The sequence below is a fragment of the Halyomorpha halys genome, unplaced genomic scaffold (genome assembly GCF_000696795.3).
Source record: "Halyomorpha halys isolate HHAL.00 unplaced genomic scaffold, Hhal_1.1 Scaffold45.1, whole genome shotgun sequence".
Taxonomy (NCBI): Eukaryota; Metazoa; Arthropoda; class Insecta; order Hemiptera; family Pentatomidae; genus Halyomorpha; species Halyomorpha halys.
The window spans coordinates 586,653-607,457 of NW_027113993.1; the positions used below are offsets into that span (position 1 = coordinate 586,653).

A 20,805-nucleotide genomic window follows, 5' to 3' on the forward strand; every position below is an offset into this window, starting at 1 on the left:
AGAAATTATTAAAGCAAATGGAAAGACTTATTCCATAATACGAGTGTGGGAGAAAAATTGTATGGTGAAAGATCAACCCAAAGAACATGGTTGGTACAGCTTAACTGGACGTGAGGCATCAGTTTCAATTTATTTTTAAGTCAGGATCGTAAGTATATTGTCAATTATTGATATAAAAATGACGACAAAACTACACCAACATTTTGAAAGAATATATATTTTTTTCCAATTCCTTCAAAAAAGAAATAAACATGAATTAAGAAATGGACAGCATTATGTGAGGATAATGATTCAATGTGAGTAGTACCTTTTTCTATTGTGGGTATTAGAAGGTCTAAATTGATACACCTAACTATTAGTTGAGATGTTCCTTCAGTGGGAACTCTACGTTAGTAGCTGGAGGTAAGGGACCTCGCGAGATGGTTGAAAAAAAATTGAAATCCAGCGGACGTAAAATTGTTATGCTTGAAAATTTTGAATTTTAGTAAGACAACGCCTCAAGAACACGATTATGGGTGCAAATATTTATCTACTTAATGATTTTCCTAAAGTTGCCAGCCCCTCTTCCCCGTACATTCCTGACATGTTACAATATTCAAATATACAAACGAACTTAATGGAAAAATAAATAAGAATTGTGTAACGGCTCTGTCCTTAAGGAAGCAAGAGAATTAAGACATTCAGAAATATCGTCTTATATTAATTTCGTTGTATCAATTTCGATTTTCTCATTTCATAAGCTTGTAGTATTTGTAAATATATTATTGAATAAATAATGTCAACAAAAAATTTTTGTGATCCACTGAAACTAGCATTTTAGAGCACTAGCCTACTTTTGTATTCCTGTTGGTTATTCTAGACAGAGAATCCTTACTGAGTCTTGACTCTGAAGAGGCAAGACTCATACTAGTGTACAATTATACCACTATTTTGATTATGTCTATTGTGTTAATATGTCTCACTGGGTCTCTACTCTGTCGTTTACTCTTCAGAATTTAACCGGGAGCGAATATCCCTCGGCCGTCTCTGTCCTTTCGCAAGGATCAACAGCGAACACCTTACAGAGGGTAGTAACCGTTCTTGCAAGGACCTAAAGCGAATTTTAGGACTTGCCATCCCCGATACGACAGTATGCCAATACCTTACGGAGTGAAGTTCCATCCGGTGAGAATTTAAGGCACATACCCTTACAACACGGCGATAATAAATGGTTTTGTTGATTGATCCTGCACTATGCCTGACCTTCCGATCAAATGACTTCCACTTCAACTAGCCTAACCTTATTGAATACGTTCGTCAGAAGCCTTCTGATGTAAGTTTACCTCAACTCTTAATGGTACCTGGATATACTCCATTTAGTATATACTATTATATATATTTAGGATATACTCTATTTAGGTATACTAAAAATATACCTCGAGAGTGGGGTTTCTTGCATTCCTGATAGTTTGATATAAAAACTAGTATATTCAATTCAATTAAAGGCTTTGTTGTTGTTCAAAGATAAAGGATTTCCAACGAAATATTTAATTGCGATAAATTAAATTAAAATAGATTGTGGTTAATTAAATAGGTATAAAATTGAGATTCATTAATTTATTTTCTTGTGTTTATAGCAAAAACCTTTTTACGCCAGATTTTGTTAATATTTTTATAAATGTTAATTGTAATAATTTTATCCCGTTATTCATAGTCTTATTTCATTCTATGTCCCGCCATAGAAAGAAATTAATAAAATTAGCCACCTTTTCAGGTTAAATTAGCTAAATTGTTAATTAATAAAATAAATTTCCTATATAGTGAAAACTTTTAGGAAATGCTGTGTATGTAAATGAAAGTAAAAATGGGGAATAAAGCTACCCAGTATATAGTTTAACAGCTTAGACGTCATTGGTATAACAGATAAAAATTAATTCACAACCAAGCATACCCGTACATACTTAAATATTCAGCTCGTTATTGAACTGTGCTGTGGATTAAAATGGGAAATTATCAGCATTTATGTCACAAACAAACAAGATTTGTCTATCTATATCTTTGGATTGGAGATTGGCATGTCTGACAAAATAAAAATATTTTATTTTGTATTTGACGTATTCCTTACTGGTCCGTACTCCGCACTACTCCGTATTGTAACTACTGTCTGGTTACTTTTTGACAACTGTACTAACTCTGGGACAGTATATAGAGGGACCGCAGTAGAGGAAGAAACCCTTTTAAACTTAACGTTTATAAAAACAAAACCAAAACTTTTTATTTGTTACATATGCCACTATCCAAGCAAAGCAGGGATATATACTTAATTACGTTTTTTAAATTTTAAAAATGCTTGAACTTAAAAACATGATGAAAAGAGTGAAGGAAAACGGTTAGCCAATACGAGATTATCTTGAACATTTAAATCCGACCAACAACTTTAATGTTACAGAATATTTTTTCAAATTTATTAAAATCAAAAATTTGCTTTAAGTTAGCCCATATATCTTTCATTCATACTTCCAAGACATTTTGATGTTCTGATAAATGTGGATAGAGAGAAGTTCACCAACTTATTTCAGCTTATCTTGAACTGCCCACTCTTGAACAACAATATTATGTTTGTTACTATTAAAGGCTGTTGCTAAACAAGTATTTGAATTTGTGTGATATTGAGTTCTTTTTATTAATTAATCATTGTTGGAATCAGTTAGTAGATTCGTTAGTTATTAGTTAAAGATCATAATAATCAAAACTATGCCTGTGAGAAAATGCGTACTTTGTGGCAAAAGTAGTATAATAACTAGTAAAGAGGGAAGTAATACATCTTACTTTTCGTTCCCAAGAGATGAAAATTTGAGGTATCATTCATCTAAACTTTTTATTATATCTGAATTTGTTTCAATTCCCATCGATGTGTAAATCTGGATTTTTTCTTTTCAGAAAAAAATGGATTGATGTTTGTCATAGTAAAATAGATAACATTATCACAGCCAGGATTTGTTCTAATCATTTCAAGGTAGGTCTTAAAACACAAACTTTATGCTCAACTTACAAATGTTGGCTTAAGGGAAATTATATTTGTTGTATCTAATTAACTATAATCTGTTTTTTTTGCAAAATTCTTGATAGTTGGAAGTATTTATTTTTCAATTATATGTTACTAGAATGAGGCAACATTATCCATTATTTCATCATCCATCATTTCCATCTTGCAAGAACTGTTACACCTAATTAATTTGAAAGCTTTCATTATTACTTATAAAATTTAAACTTTTTATGTATAATGTTATGATAGTTTTATATACATCTTAATTATTTTTTCGACAGATTTCTCTCACTTAACCAAAGCCTTATTGCTTAGAACATTAAAACTCGCTCCAATGATTAAGACCCAATTACCTTTAACCTTATGTGTTGTAGGTTATACATAATCTTTTGGGTTATAACAATATGTTTTAGACAAAATTAATAATGAGCTCATTGTATAAAACTGGATAAGAAAGAGTTTTTTTTTTCTTCCATTTCCTCTTATACTTTCTTGAAGTTCTTATTAAAAATATCACATATTGCTCTCGGGATTTGCCAATCACACTGCATTATACTAAAACACATATAGATGAGGCAGTTGTACCTTGATCATAGTTTACTTCTGGCATCCTTTCAGTATTTGACAGGAGCTTTTTGTATTGGACAGAACTATGCTAAGACAAAGGTTATCGAGTAAAATACTAGCAAGCAGGAGAGTGTTTGCTATATTCTATTGTTTTTAATTTAAATATAGATTTTTTTTTTTGCTCTAAAAGTAGCAGCTTTTGGTTTTGCGGTTTATTTTTTGTAGTAAGATAACAACTGTGTAATTACAATAATTTGTTGTGTCATTTAATAGTAAAATTGGAATATTATGTAGGATTTATTTCGAAATATTCTCCTTGGATTAAAACATCCTGTACCACTGATCATTTATCTATAATAGATATAAATGGGCATGAGTATAAATGAAAAAAAAAAAATAAAACAATTTTGAAAAGGTGGCATTTGGAAGAAGGAGAATAAGATCTGGGAAAGTATTGGGCTATCAGTGCACTAGGTTGGAAAAAAAATCCAAAAATCAACATCATTTTGAATATCAGATTAAATTCTACAAAAAAAGTTTAAATGAATGGAAATTTGGGAAAGAGTCCGAAGAAATATGTAATGATTAGCAGATTTAAAAACTGCCAACCTCTATATAATTAAGGGGATCGACTAGAACTGATAAACTGTTTTTGTAAGAATTATAGTTATTCAAAAAACCTTATTTTACAACTTGGGTCAATCATCTTGTTCACTCTACAACTGTTAATAAAAGTATCTTATTAAAAAATATATCTATAGAAAATAAAACGAAAACTAATATATAAAAAAATAAAATAAAAACCAATTTGTATGTTTAGAATTAAAATCCAGGAATGCTTAGAAATTCAATTAAAATATCTCAAATAGCCCTATTATAGTCTTTGAGTTAACTGCCTACAGTAATTCAGTTTAAAAATTGTTTCATTTAGAGTTTTATGGCTTTTTTGTTGTAATATTTTGTCCTACTGTTGTGTTTTAATTTGATAGTGGACTCTGCTTTGATAATTCTTCTCACTAATTCTGTTTACTTATGTTGATACATATCTCCACACTTCATTATAAGAATTTAGACTTTCTTTTGATTTATATATTTTATCTCTCTAATATATGATAATTGCTCGTTATGCTAATACTTACTTATGTCAATACTGCAATTGAATTTCTGTGTCTGATCATAACCATATGACCTCCACGGGTTCCTAGTTGTGCATTGCCAGATCAAATTGTCAACTATAAACTCAAAACTCAGGCTTGTATTTACAATATTGTATTGCTCACCCTACTCCTGGAGTGTTGTCTCTTCTTGGTAACTGGTCTCATCTAGTTGAGGATGGGTGTTTGATCATTGATGTGTGCTCCATACATTGGCTCAACAACTTCTGTTGGACTTTGACCCATTATCCTCATCCATTCATTCCTGTCATTTGCTTCTTCCCTATTTCCTCATTCATATCCAGAGCTGTTCTGCTTCCACATAATGAAGCCATCTCAGAGGTGGTGTTCCTTGTGTTTGCCTTTCTTGCAGGTAATTGGTATAAAAGCCTTTCTGGTATTCATTCTATTTCGCTAAGCCAAAGTATTTTTGCCAACTTGATGGCCATAGTATATGATTCATGATATATCTCCACCAATTCCTGGTTTACCATTGTCCTGATTCATTTATTGGTCCTTATATCATTCTGAGTATATTAATTTGTTATACCCTAATGTATATATACATTTTTCCCACTTATTGTTAAAAATTCCATATCTAAGACTGAAATAGTCTGATTGGCCCTTCTACTCTCTTTTCTTTTACCCAGCTTTATATTTTAAGAGTATATGATTGTAAGAACCTTACAAACATTATAAAAATGAACACATTCAACCTTACATACCCTCTGTTTCATGTCCCATCTACAATGACGCACTATATTTTTTTAAAGTCAGAGACTACTTGTCTTTTTTCCTTTTGTATAATAAAACCCATCTGCAGTCTTTCTAACTGATTTCAATTGTACTCTCTCACTGATTTCTTGAGCGCTATATCCCAAAAATGTCTGCTATGCTGAAATCAGTGTTTTTCTATATGCTATGGCACAATAGTAGATGTGCATAAAGGTTGAGTTTCAAAAATTGAACTTTTAAGTAGTTTGAAGAAAATTATTTCTTTAACCTTAAAAATATATATATTTTTTTGAATAACTCAAAAACTATACATCTCCTGGAAGATTGTGGTCACTCATTTGGAAGAAATTTAATTTTCTACAAAACTAATCAAACACCATTCATAATTCAAGCAATATTAGTAAAAATGAAACATTTTATCATCATTACTTTAACGTTAAAGATACCACTCACTCATTGATTCATCTATCACTGTATCCCAAAAATGACCTTGCTTATGAAGCTGCGATTATTAAGTATATTAAATAGCCCTTGCCCCATGTCCTATTAAATTACTTAAATTTGGAAAACAGATAATAAATTAAAGGTTAAATTAATAAATATTTATTTTATTGAAAGGGAGTGATTAAAACTGTCCTTAGGATGGAACTTATAATAATTATATTTTAAATAAAAACCAAGAACATTAATATAAATCTTACTAATATATTAACCTAATGTAATTTTTTTAGGAAGACGATTTCATTTATTACAAAAATGGAACAGAAGAAGTTCGAAAAAAACGGTTGAAATGTAACGTGGTGCCTTCTTTTTATTCGGAAGCAAAACGTGGAAAACAGTTCCAAAATAACATTAATGTAAAAAATTCCAATAAAGAAAATTCAAAAGACAGTGTGAAAAAAAGAGATTCTTCAAAAGATACTGAAAGTATAAAAGATCAAAGTTCTATTTTACAGTCCAAAAGAAAAAGTAGTTCAGGAAACAAAAATAACCAAAGCACACGAGATCAAATTAAAAAAAAAATTATTTCAGAAAACAACAGACATCCTAATTTGTTCCCTAAACAAAAAATTGGTAAAGGGTTAAATAGTATGGAAAAGACCAAAGAATCGATAAAAAGAAAAAATCAGTTAAAAAACATCTCTCTTGGAATAAAGGAAATATCAAAAAAAAGAAACGACAAAGAATTATCTAAGAAGAAAAGTAAATTAATAAATAATATTTCTGTTAAAAAAGACATGCACAAACATAAGATTATTAAAAAATCTATTAACAAAGAAAATCAAAGGGAAACAACTGAAGAGAAATTAAATAATCTCCCCAGTGACACTAGAAAAGATATCTCTAAAGAAGATCTCACAAGATCATTGATAACAAAATCAAGTAAAACAGAACTAAACAGGAAGAGAAGTCATACTCAAATAAATTCAGAAGACCAAAATAAAAATATTATGGAAAATAATTCCAAGTTTCCAAAAGAAGAACCAACAATCAATGAAACATCTGATATTAATGAGGTAGAAATGTCTTCAGAAATTCTCGAAAAAAAAGATGCATCAGAAAACAATTCTAAAAATGTTAAGGCTAATAAAAAACCGGCAAAGAGAAAAAGTTTCATGGCCAACGGAGTTCCTCGAAAAATGCATAAGAAAAGAATCAGGTTAGGAAAAGATGATTCTGAAGATTCTGACGATTCCTCTTCTGAATGCAGAAGTACGAATAATTTGTCAAAGGACAAAATAACATATAAGTCTCCTTCCGAAATGGCTGATAATAAAGATCTGCTAAAGTATTTAAACTATTTAAAAGAAAAATCAAGATCCTCTGATCAACCAATATTGTTTTGGGTTGATGATTAAGACTCTCCCCTCCCCAACATTTATTGTTACCAGCAAAATTGTTTGCTTGTTTTATAAAAACTAATTTTGTATATATATTTAAAAAATCTCTTTTATGTAAGTATTCAAATGTACTTTACAGAGTCAATTTTGTTATTTTCATACTAACGTTAGTAGCAGAACCAGACTAGATTATTGTTTAGTTTTAAATTGTAAACTAGCTTTACAAACAATTTATATTGTTTTATTTAAATGTTCTTTTTGTAGAGTAGTAAAGTTTAATCCTCAGTCAGGCATTCTTTCTCTAATATCTATATTGGATGCTGTGCATCAAAATTATGCATCTATGTTTTGGCTCACTTTTATTATATTATTCAAATTTTATCAGAAGGAAGATATATTTTTAATTAAATTACATTTATTTATAAAAGATAATAAAGTTGAATCTCAGTATATTCTTAAAAAATATAAAAAGTTATTTAGTGGTTTATAATTTAAAGGTTTTGTACTTTATTACTCTTTTTTTATTCTGAAATTTACTAGCTAGCCTTCTTACATTAGTTTCTTTATTTATTAATATTACTCAAAGTTTCCGATGTTCCCAACAGGTTCTCCATTTTCATGGCCTTCAATGTCTTCTTTTGTTTTTTTCTGTCTATTTAATTTCTATTTTAATTTATGTTTGAAATTTTCTATTAATCAATAAGACATATTAATATTAATTAATGAAGAAACTAAAGTAAGAAAGCTTACAAATCCAAGAATAGAAAAAGAGCAATAAAATAAAGATTTATATAAAACTCACCGCACCTTTTTTTAAAAATTATAGAAAAATATTTGTTATTTTTATGCATGGAATGTGTGTATATCACAGTACGTACTACACGAGTGTTTGAAAACAATTTAATTGTAAATTTGAGATATTTGTTTGTATAATTTTTTTTTTTAATTTAAAATCGTTAGGCAATTAGAGCAAAGATTTTTAACTACTTCATTTGTCAATATTTTTAAGTAACATTTCTTTGCCCTTCCATTATTTAATATCGTCAGTATATTTTATATTTAAACTATAAGATTACTTCACATAAATAAATGAACAATAAAATATACCATGTTTAACTTTGTTCACAAACAAATTTTAACTTCTTAAAAATAAAGATTTCAGTTTTACCCAATTGATCAGGTGATACTGAGGGAGGGTTAAAACTTTTTTACTCTATGTTACTGTTGATCTCACAGTATTATGATTTAATTAAGAGTGTACATACTTTTAGAAATTTATTTCCTCAAGAGTTCAACATTGTGTATATGTTTTTTATTTAATAAAGGCTACTAATGATATTTAATGTACCTCTTACTGTAAAATTGTCTATATATACAGGACGTTAATCCATAAATTCTTTAGGCATTAAATCTGTACATAAATGGTTAACATTAATGTTTGTATTATTATTGCAATTAAAGTAATCATTGGTGTGAGTAAGAAATTACTTGTTATTTTTTATTGAAAAAATGTTAATCAACTTTGATTTTTAAATAACGTAAATTTCTATATTTTTAAAAATCAAAATATACTAATATACTATAATTAATTGTATGATTATTTTTTTATTTTGAACTATCTGTAGTTTAGATTTAAAACTGTTAGATAAATATATGCAGGAATCATTTATAACTATTTGAGTTTAAAATAATATTTCCTGTTACAAATCTGCTTATGTTTGATAAATTATATGTTTGTAAAATAGATATATATATAATTTTAAACATGTATTGGAAATATTATAGCAAATGTTAACTAATTATGTAATAAATTTATGTGTTGCTGTAATTTATTTTGATTTCTAATGATTAGAAGCTGGAGTCATTAACCTTTTCCTACCTGTGGGTACATTTGTGGAGATAACCAATGTAATGTAATGTTTTTTTTGTGCTTTTATTCAATGTTAATTGGATAAAGAATATTTTTAATAATACTTTTTCAAAAATACTGTTCAAGGTATATATGGTAAATATAAGTAATTATAAATAAGTTGAATATAGTGTTACCAATTCTAATTCAATTTTTGTTCCTGCATAAAAAGGAAAAATACAAAATAATAATGATTAACAGAAAACTCTATTATATAAAAAATTACTATTCTTTAAAAAAAAAAACTTTTATTTCCAGTGAATTATTAGTTACTAGGAAAAGTATACATTATTTTATTGAAAATTTGTTTTCTATCTGTAGTAGATCAATTTAAATGATGTTCGATAGAAAACATAAAATGGCAAGACTTGAGGCTTTTCCTAAAACATGGTATCTGAATTTGTTGTCAATTGAAGCTTTTTCTTTCTCCAAATTTGTTTTGCGTGGTCTTGAAAACTGTTTAAAAAATCTTTCGGGTTTTTTCTTTAAAGAAAGGGTGTTGTTATTAAGTTATGGTAAGTGAGTACATATTGAATATAAAACATTGTGACTAACAAACATTTTAACATAGTAAAAGATTTCATTTTGCTAGTAACCATATTTTTCAGTCTTAATATATTCAAACAGATTCACCTATATTTCCAATCCATCCCAAGGTATTTTAAAAGCCTGCAAGTACATAGATCTATATTGCTTCCACAATTCCTTCCATTTTTTCCTTTATTTTTTTTATCCCCTTATTTTATTTTCTATCATATGATTTTTCTGAAAATGGTCTTTTTTTCTGTATATTCCTGTAGGGTACTTAATTACCCATATTTCAAGACTAGAGATATGCCCTTTAATAATAAAATCCAGAAAATCAGCTGTTATTAAGTTGTCTCCAGGATTTTAGTTTTACTCATTGGTAAGTTTAAGTTGATGAAGTTTATCCTAGGTCATATAGACACTAATCCTCAACTCTGATCTTAATCAATGAACTGTTTTCGTCAATTGATGGATATGTTTGCTAATGGAAAATACATTTGGGCATACTTAACTGAAAGAAGAAGAAATAAAAATTAAGGTCTTTAATTTATCTTAATTATTGTATACATACTGGGTTCAGAACTCCTGCTCTTGACATTTATAATTGTTTTGGTTTCCTGACACTCCTGTTCCATCATGACATCACCTCTAACTAGACATTTGTTTATTACTTCCTCATTGTTCTTGATTCAGACGAAATGTTGATATATTGTCTTTAACTTGTACTAACCCACTTCCATTTCAACCTTTTATTTATTACTAGTTTGTTGTACCTTTTTTCATCGCTGTCCTACACACCTTTCAGTGAAACTATGGAAGCTCTTGCTCCTTACGTGAGAGAAACAAATAGCCAACCAGCAATCAAGTTCTAGACCACCTATTAATGTACCTCGTTAGACGTCTCTTTTGTGTGGATGTGGACGATCCATTAACCAAAAAATAGCTCATTATTTGACTTACAGTCAAGAAATCGGTGAATGCGGCCAAGTGAGTTGCCCGAAAATGTTTCATTACTGCTTGTATTTTATATTTGTGAACCTCCAAATGGGATTTTCTTGAAACCAAAGTCCACTACGAGAAACCATGGCCAATCTCGAAAAATCCGTTTTTTGCCATCTATTAACTGCCACTGTTGGGCTTTCAAGGTGAATGATTAATTTTCACCTGAGTAGATTTATAATTCTCATTACTGTAGTACAATCATTATACTGAAATATTAATGTTTTTCTTTGTAATTCCATGGCTTTAATTGCTGTTAAAGACGTTTGGTATTATGCTACTGTTTTTAATATTTGTCCAACGAACCAGGGTGAGCCAGCTCAACTCCCTATTCTCATAAAGGCGTATCAATGTTTTCAATACCCCTGCCAAATCATTGTTCGACAGGAATGAATAATATTCTTAATAAAGTATTTCACTATGATCAAACATAGAAATGTAATAATATTTGATTATTTTATTTTAATAGCAATAACTATTAAATATTTTTACTGTTGTCCTGAAGATTCTTAACATATTATCACCTCTAGAACTTAGCTACCGACCTTAAATAGAATACCTATTATTGAAAGAAGAGGGGTGCGGATATCTATCCAAATCTTTATTAGAAATAGGAGAGGGGATTAATCGATGTTTCAAAATTTTCAAATTGAGTGTTGTTTGACATCATAAATAAATATTATTCAATGCTATCCAATTTTTATAAGAAAAATTATCTTCAAATTCTAACTTTGAGTAATACAATTTTTATTTTATTTTTTTTAGTTGATTTTGATGGCTTCACATTGAAAAAGTTTCTTGTACGGATTTTAAGCAGTTTTTAGAAACGTGCAATTAAACCTATTTTATTCTCATTTGATTTTTTCAAAAACTTTTTAAATTATAAAATTAATTTATCAAGTTTTTGAAGAAATCGGTTTGAAGAATAATTAACTGGTACTTAATAATTTATTTGTAAGTTCATAATAAAATTATCAACAAATTTCTTTAAGATCTAAATTCATTTTTAACCCTTTATTTTTCACATGATAAAACTGAAGCTACAATTTAGGATTGTAGATAGATTAATCCAAATAATTTAATGAATATTTTATTAAAAACAGAAAACTGACTGGAAAATTCTTTTTTTTATTTAAAAAAATCGTATTAACTATGAATACTATTTATTAACTAATCCATAATATTTATTTCTTTAAAGCTCAAAAACGGTCAATTTTTCTTTAGAAATAATCAAATATTTCATTTATTTTAACTACCCTTTTACTTATAATGTTTAACTAAAACGTTTATATTTTCTTGGTTGTAAATTATTAATAAAATACTCAGGATTAACCACCATTAATAAAACTTTCTTTATCAAACATTCCATTTATCTAAAAAATAAATTCCATTAAATCTAAAAATACATAAATGTGACTCATAATATAATCGCCGTTAAACGATGCGGGAGGTGAGAAGCATTTGAACTTATATTCTGTTTTAATTGAATTTGAAATATCGTGCATATTGTGGTACCTGTATCTTGAATTATTATTTTGAATATTGACTTAGTTAAACAACCAGTGTCAGATGTTTTTTCTAACTTAAATATTTTTTTTTGATTAAGTATTTATATTGTAAATGATTAATTATGAGAACTGGTATTTTGCTATAGATACGCAGATTTTTAACCGCCAAATCAGTACGTTAGGGAATGGCGTTGGTTTAGGTTCATAACGAGGTTTGGCAAGTCTTGCGATTTTATTAAAAATGCGTTACTTTCAAATATTTTATGCGTGCTTTTAGTGTATTGTGTAATGGTGAACTATATTGATATTTTCCCAATTGACGATTTTTTTTCTACAATGACGGGTCGTCATTTTGTACCGAGCAAGTGTTTGTTTACATTTTGAAGCGCCACTTTTGTTTCTTTTAAAACGTTTAAAGGTGAAGCATTTGTTGTTAAAATTCAAGAGAAGCTTGCTGTGACATGCTTTTGACGTGATAATGGTCTAGTTTCAGATAAATATAGTGAAATGCTTGGAAAACTGATTGCACTGTCAAAGAATGGAGAAGAGAAGGAGTCATTACCAGTAGTTAATTTACATTTTTTTATTGGAAGTGACTTGTTTTGTGACCTAAGAATCAATCACAAGGATATAGCTGCACAACATTGTTTGATAACTTCACAGAAAAACAAACCGGTATTTATAGTATTTATTTGTATTGTTTGTGACTGCATGCATTGTCAGTCAAGCTAGACATCCAAAGCTCATGTCATCAATACGCTTGTTTGCTTGAATGTTTTCTTTATATTGTTTTATTATTTACATTGTTTAGACATAAGCAGGATCAATTAAACATTTTATATTTCTTTTTCAATTGGAATATCAGAAGTGTATTAAAACCTTCAGTATTGTGGTTGTCTTTGTAATTTAATTAGGTGTTTGAATGTATACATGATTGACAAAGGATCAATACTGAAATTATAGTTTCAGTTTAATTTTTGTAGTTACGAAGTTAAGAGAAAATTGAAATAAAAAATTTAAATGGTATGTTATATTAAAGTTAATGTAATACAACCCTACAAGAAGTAAAAATTAAGTAACTGTAGTTATAATTAATTAATATTATGATTATATCTCAAATATTTTACAGTATTGAAAATAAATGAAATAATGATTTGTAGTGAGGTGTTATAGTTGACTGTAGATTCGATATGAGAAGATGGTCAGGGGTGCGGTCAGTAAAGATAAATAAATAAAAGTAAATTAAATATCTCAAAGTTATTAGTAAACAAATTTATTTGTGTTTCTTTACTATTCGCATTTCCTGACCATCACCTCATATTGTGATGATCTGTACATTCTCTAAAGTTGGATGCTTAATTTTTTTTGCTCTTTTAAAATGTGCTCAAAATAATATATTATTATCATACATTCAGTGATATAAAGAAGAATGGTGGTAACTTTGTGTATAAATAATATTAAAGGTTAATATATTAGTAGTATTGTAAATTTTATAAGCTATTACGTCAAATATTACTTAGTAAAAACTGACTACAAACACAAAATGATCAATGTTTTAATTGTGACATAATTTATTGCCTGGATGGAGTAGACAGCACTTTATGCAAATACAAACTTACTTAATTGATCAATTGAATTCTGTTTATGTAAGTACTATTTAGTACTTACTTATTTAACCAGCAGTTATAAAAAAGTGATTAAGTATTGATAAAAGAAATTGATTTGTTACAGAATAAATTATACAATTATTTAAAACTTGTAGGATTTTCAACATTAATAAAATCCTTATAATCCGTTAATAATATCGATGAAGTTTATACATAAATAAATGTATATAGACAATAAGTTGTAGGACGATAGTCCGGGTGGCGGTCAATAATGGTATCAAAATAGGAAAAGAAAACTATTTATTGTTAACCAACGTTTCGTCCCACTTTGCAGGGGGCGAGATGAAAAAACAATAAATTATAGAATTGTCAGAGCATTAATATAAAAAAAATTTCAAAACAATTGTTAAATTTATAAAGTTTATAAAAAAGAAATAATAATAGTGCACCTACATGTTTACTTCCATTTATTATTATTATTTCTTTTTTTATATACTTTATAAACATAACTATTGTTTTAGAATGTTTTTTATTTTAATGTTCTATCAATTCTATAATGTATCTTGTTTTTTATTTAGCCCTAACGAAGCCCTGCAAAGTGTGGAGAAACATTGGTTAACAATAAATATTTTTCTTTTAATATTTTGATAACTTTATTGACCGCCACCCAGACTATCTTCTTACAATCTACTTTATACAGTCAACTATCTTCTTCCAAAATATAAAATATGTGTTGTTGAATGTATTCATGTGTGTAATTTCAAAAATAAAATTGTAAATTATTTTTTTGAATTAATTAAGATCCATATTTAAGATGATTTTATAACCACCAAAAAGTTTTGATAAATTTATTATTTTTATATTTTTTTGCAGGCTCTTATCAGGAATTTATCTCGGACTGTCCCTACTTTGGTTAATAGCACTGAAATTGGATCTTCTGATGTGGAACTTAAAGATAACGATATTATAGCTATCAGACATAAAAACTATAAATGGTGCTATGACAGGTAATACATGTTTATGTATTTTTTAATATCAATTTTATTTAGCTTCATTGTTTCTTCTAAATGTATTAATAGTTAACGAGTTCTTAAATTATTGTTATACTATTAATAAAGTTCTTATTGGTTGAGATCTTATTCATCATTGGAAATAGGTGTATTGTTTTCAAAGTTATAAAACATTCTATATTTCTTTCTTTTAAAAAATATATGAGGTTTTCTATTCTGATATTGTCTTATTAAACTCTAATTCCGTTTTTTTTATTTATTTATTTTTTTAATTTTCAACATAAATCAACTCTAGGTTTATAGTTTTCCTAATTGAAGATTTTATGTATTTTCTCATGCAATTTTGATTAGTTTACCATTACTATTACTATTATAATAATAATAATAATAATAATTATTATTATTATTATTAGTTCACATATTGTTTAAATCAAGTTGGTAGCCCTTCCTATACTCTTACTTTGAAAATAAGTCTTGATGTAATTTTGTTACCTAACTTAAAATTCATTGATATCTTGAACCTAAAAATGGTTCTAAAAAAATATTTTCTCTCTAAAACATAGTTTTAAGATTTATTTTATTTATGAAGACTTCACTTTATTATTTCCATCCTTTTAATCGGAATACATACGGGTTTTTAAAATTTTTTTTCTTGAATTAATCACAAAAATTAAACGTAATAAATCCAAGAATGACATTCAAGACAAATTTAAATTTCATAGCTTTGCTTTTGTTATGTTAATATTTTATTTCACTATTAACATGATTATTTTTGCATGCCCTATCCAGTGAGCATCTGAAGGATATTCCTGTAACTAAATTATTTTGCCTTTGTCCTTCTTTGCAGGTTTATTCATATTCATTAAAGTTAGATAAGATATAATTGTGTTTTATTTGAGTTGGTTAAGAACTCCTGGAATACTTATTTTGGTTTTTAAATTAACATTTTGAAAGAATTTATTAACTAACTGTAAGTGAGTTTATAAAAGGAAGTAATTTTATTTAATACAGGAACTGTTGGTCTAGATTTCTTTACATTATTTATGTTACCTTTTTACATTTTAACTGAATGACTATTTCTTTTTTTTATCTGATTAGAATGTATTTTTTTATTCCTTATTAGTTCATCTTCACCGTCTAGATCATCTCAGCCTAGTTTTGTTGTTACTTCAAAAAATCGAAAATCTTGGCCTTTGTTCAAAAATAAACTTGTTGCAGTTGTACCACCACAAAGGAGGGATGAGGTGAGTCTAATTTGGTATCAAATATAACATTGCTGTAACTTCTTTCTTCCAACTAATTTTCTTATGCCTGTTACCTTTCTGTATCTTTACTGTTTTAAATCATATTAACTTTAAATTTTAATTTATTTTTTCAACTAATAAAACAAGTAAAATTTGATGTTTTGTAATTTATTAGCTTTTTAGAGATGGAACATCTACACTCCATCATAATTTGATTATAATAAAAGGAAGATGGTCTGGGTGCAATCAAAGGAAAAAACTCAAATAGTGATAAAACTTAAATGTGAGTCAACGTTTCGTCCCACGTTGCAGGGCTTCATCTTGGTTTCAAGTTCATAGGTTGCAAGCAAGGATGAAACTCATTTTCGTGCTTACGTGCAATATGTAAGCCCTGCAATGAGGGGAAAACATTGGCCCACATTAAATAGTTTTATTTAGTTTTTAGTTTTTTTTTTTGTTTTTTTTAAATAGTTTTTATCTTTGACGTTACCTGGACCGTGTTCCTTTTGTTATTACTCATGGTTCATCATTAATCTTCCAATTATTTCATTATAATTGTTACTGTTTACCTGAAGTGGACTATTTATCATTTTCAATAAAGTTATTTTTTTGGTCTTATTAACCCAGGTATAAATTAAAATAATAAAATCATCTCTATTAATAAGAATATTAAGTAAAGAAAATAATAGATATTGAAAAATATATTTGAACTTTCTTTTGATATCGATTCATCTGTTTTGACCGATTGAATGTTGTTAAATGAAATTTTTTTGGTTTCTCTTGCATGCATACTAAGTGCAATACTGGAAACACAGTTGAAATAATAATTAATTTCATTTAAACAATTTGAATACATAATAATTAAATTTTAAGAAATCTTCTGGAATAGTACTGACTATCTTTAAAATTCTTATGTGAAAATTTTTTTGTTCACTTACCATGTTCCTTGCAACTTTTTGGATATAGTGCTCCGAAATTCCAAAATTTAAATAAATAGTTTTCTTTGTGATATTTATTACTATAATTTTTGATTGACTGGATATCATCTAGTTTTTCCATATTGAAGGCAATCTGAGACCATTCTGACACCGTTATATGTAGTCAACGTATTTTTTTAAATTGTATTAAAAACAAGTTCTAACTTATGTAAACTATTAAATGATTATATTAGTATTACGGATATATGGAAACATTTAAATGTTTCAGGATGTACAGATGACAGAAAGTATTCAGTTAGGAATATTGGTGAGACAATTTTCTCTGTTGTAGAGTAGTTTAGTTAATTTAATTAGGTCAATTTGTTTTTCTTTCTTTTTTTTTTTCCTTTGTTTTATATTTTATTTTGTAGCATTTTGATAAACAATAATAGTTGAGATACTAATATTAGGGGTACTCATGATCTTTATTTTAACATGTTAAAGCGTGCTAAATGGAGAATGACATCACGCAACAGACCAGCTGAGCTCATCACCATTTTGTTTGTTGTGTTAGGTTACTTGCTCGTTGTTTTTGTTTGTATTGTTTAGGATGTTTTAGAAACTAATAAAGCAATGGATGACAATAATAATATTATAGTGACAGTTGTCAATTAGCTCATCTTGAGTCTCTTCCTCACAGGTTATAAGATCGACAAGGCACTCTGTAGCTAAACTTTCACTTTTCACTCAATTTAGGAATATTGCAATCAATTACACTGAACAAAACTTATAAGTAAACAATAACATAATGTTTTGTAAGAAAAGGTTATAAAACAAGTTGCTCAGAAAATCCACTAGGAGCTCTTATGCATTTAGCATTTAACATGACTTTAAATAGGGATGCTCACAATTCTATACTCATAACATTTAACATAGTAAAACATTTTACATTTATCACTACATCATGAATACCCCTATTCTTGTATTTGTAGTATGATTATAGTGTATATAGTTGTTTGTGTTTTTAGCCTATCTTATTTTTTTCTTTATTTATGCCTACCAGCATGATGAGAATAACTAAAATTGATCAGAAATATTGTGAAAGGACATTTAGTAAATCTGTTACAGCAAAATGAGGTATTGCCTAAGAAAAGGAGGAGGACTATTGCAGAGGAAAATGTATCCAAAAGTAAATCAGCTCCAAAGGTTTTGGCTATTAAAAGTGGATTACGAGCGACTCATAAGCTAAAGTTTGAAAAGCGGAAATCTAGTGTCAAGTAAGTATTCTTTGAGGTTTTTATATTCTTTTATCAGTCTAAAATATTATGCAAATAACTGCAGTCCTTAGACAAACAACTCTGATGTGTTTGTAAACAATATTAAAGTCTAACAACAGAATAGTTATTAAAAATAATTACGTCTGCCAAGAATATGGGACAGTAAAACTTTCTATCTTCTTTTTTTTTTCTTATTCTGATATTATCTGAAATTTGCTTTTCCTGTTATTTTTATAACATTATAATTATATTATATTCTGTTATTTATATAAGTTATATTTGCTGAAATTTACTAAAATTTATCAACACTAAGACCATATCAACGCTAATTCCTAGCTTCCAAATTTTGGCCAAATCGAACAGACCCTTCTTGAAATATAGGTGTCCTGAGGAAAATGATAATCCCTTTTTAGTATGTTTCTATTGGGTATGTAATTACCTATATTTCAAGGTTATGTGTTGTCGTTTAAAAATAGAATCTGTGGAGCAAGCCATTTTATATATACAGGTATTACCAGAAAAGTAGTTATTTGGATTTGTAAGTGAAAGTAATTGATAAAAGTGTATATAATTTATATCAGGCCATGTCTACTCTAATTTCAAAATTTGAGCTAAATCGGATGAGCTATTTTCAAAGTATAGTTGTGTCAAGGAAAATAAATTTATGTTTAAGTTAAAGTAGTGGATGAAATTTGTTAAAATTTATACCAGAAATTATCAATACTAATTCCTAACTTTCTTCTAAATTTTGGATAAATTGGACAGACCATTCTTGAAATCTAGGTGTGCTGAGGAAAATACGTTAAACAAGTAGTTTAGCAGAATCTGATATAGTTGATACAAGATCCATTTTAAACTAATCCTCAACTTTTCTCCTAATTATCATGCGAGCCATTTTCAAAATACAATGTAATCTTGGTAATCCAAATTTTGCTACTCTGAACACTAAAAGGATTAAAAATGTCTCAAAGTACATTTTTAATTTTCCGATCTATAGGTAAGCTATTACCATTAAAATTGAAAGTGGAAATTTTTAGTTTCGATATCGGATAATCTAATTCCTATGGAAGTGTTCATAATACATTTTGTTGGCATTAGGAATACATAATAAATCCTTTAATTCTGTAAAACTAATTGAATTATTAGTAGAAAGATGTATAAACCGAATTTTGTTGGTGAATTAATTTTTTTATTTATTTTTTTAATAAATCGCGTTTTAAATAAATCCATGTAATAAGTATTTTTTTTTTATTTATAATTTTTTTTACTTATAAATGAACAGTTTAATAGTTTTAACAAATTAAATCATCACTTAGCACTACTTGGGAAGTAATAGAAAACTTCTTTGTTTAATTTTGAAATTTCAAATTTCCAATGAAATGTGTAAAAACAAATTATATAAATAAAAATAATTATTTACATTCATATTGTTAAATGTGTTTAGACCAATTTTCCTCATACTTTCTGTAATCAGAACTTATCAGTAATTTGAATACCCCTGGAGCAATTAATTGAGTTTATCGAGCAATTAATTCATAACTGTATAGTTGTGCAGAGGAACATTTCTTTATGCAAATGTAAGCAAAAGTAGATAAAATCTCTTCAAGATCAATATGGAGTTCGTCCAAAATAATCCCTGAAAAATTTACTCTGTATTTTGTTTTGTTTTTTTAGCCCTGAATAAGACCTGCCTAAGATCTACTCTACAGGAGTGTGTATTGAAACATCGACCATTAATAAATAGTCAAAATTTATATGTTTGTTTTTCTAAAACATAATCCTGACTATCACATACTAATTTAAATTAAACTGGTACCTACTTGTTATTGCAAATTTAATTTTCCTAATTTTTTTTTTTTTTTCTTGTTCAGAAATACACAAAATATTGAAAGAACTCCTAATGTATTGCCGTCATTAAATAGAAAATCTGTTAAGTTTTTGGATACGTCTGTTCCTCGTTCAAGGTTAGGAACGAGAGGAAGAAGGAGTTCCTATGTTACACCATACAAGTGCACACCTGCGAAACAAAAGGTAATATCTAATATATAGTTATATTATTTTTTTAAAACTATCTTTCATTACATTTACAGCTGAAAGATGATCAGAAATCAATTGGAAAATAGGGTTAAAAACTAGTAAAGCTCTCTCAAAGCTAATATGGTTTACATTTTATTAAAAATTAGTGATTTTTATCATGATTTTGCACCAACAGTAGGCATCAAAACTTATACAAACAAAAGTATAGTTCCCACGACTAGTAAAAAGTATCTTTAGGGAAAACAGTCATAAAACTTCCTCTTCCCTCATTAAGTTGAAACCCATGTTCTGGTGGAGAATTTTCTGTTAATGGTAGATATAGATAATCAAAGACTGCCTTCATCCCTGAAATCTTTCTAAAAGAAACCCAGAGCAAATGACTCATTAAAAAACCGGCGAATTTAAATTCTTCAGTTACTTGAATCATCTCCCTCTAATTTATATACG

At 27.8% G+C, this 20,805-nt stretch overlaps 2 protein-coding genes across 7 annotated transcripts in view; both read left to right on the forward strand.

Moving 5' to 3' along the window:
• The first annotated feature begins 2,558 nt into the window (after window positions 1–2,558).
• LOC106688857 (micronuclear linker histone polyprotein) lies at window positions 2,559–9,157 on the forward strand. Its single transcript, XM_014433536.3, has 3 exons — window positions 2,559–2,837; window positions 2,920–2,995; window positions 6,213–9,157. The coding sequence occupies exons 1-3, from the start codon at window positions 2,734–2,736 to the stop codon at window positions 7,338–7,340; spliced, it is 1,308 nt and encodes a 435-aa protein (XP_014289022.1). The 5' UTR covers window positions 2,559–2,733; the 3' UTR covers window positions 7,341–9,157.
• Window positions 9,158–12,330: 3,173 nt separating this feature from the next.
• The window catches only part of LOC106689041 (serine-rich adhesin for platelets-like), a 30,632-nt gene continuing 22,157 nt past the window's right edge, over window positions 12,331–20,805 (forward strand). For 4 of the 6 annotated variants that reach the window (XM_067051229.1, XM_014433787.2, XM_014433815.2 and 1 more), the window contains exons 1-7: window positions 12,331–12,684; window positions 12,754–12,941; window positions 14,747–14,880; window positions 16,007–16,127; window positions 17,334–17,372; window positions 18,173–18,321; window positions 20,193–20,352. In XM_067051229.1, coding sequence (XP_066907330.1) covers window positions 12,774–12,941; window positions 14,747–14,880; window positions 16,007–16,127; window positions 17,334–17,372; window positions 18,173–18,321; window positions 20,193–20,352 — 771 coding nt within the window. In that variant the 5' untranslated portion in view covers window positions 12,331–12,684; window positions 12,754–12,773. The other 2 variants (XM_014433806.2, XM_067051231.1) reach the window with 2 other exon arrangements.

Excerpts from the sequence above, each read along its gene's own strand:
- LOC106688857 (XM_014433536.3), top strand. The coding sequence starts at position 2,734 with ATGCCTGTGAGAAAATGCGTACTTTGTGGCAAAAGTAGTATAATAACT. Across the intron at positions 2,838-2,919 it reads CCAAGAGATGAAAATTTGAG|AAAAAAATGGATTGATGTTT; the intron begins GTATCATTCATC and ends TTTTCTTTTCAG. Across the intron at positions 2,996-6,212 it reads TTTGTTCTAATCATTTCAAG|GAAGACGATTTCATTTATTA; the intron begins GTAGGTCTTAAA and ends TAATTTTTTTAG.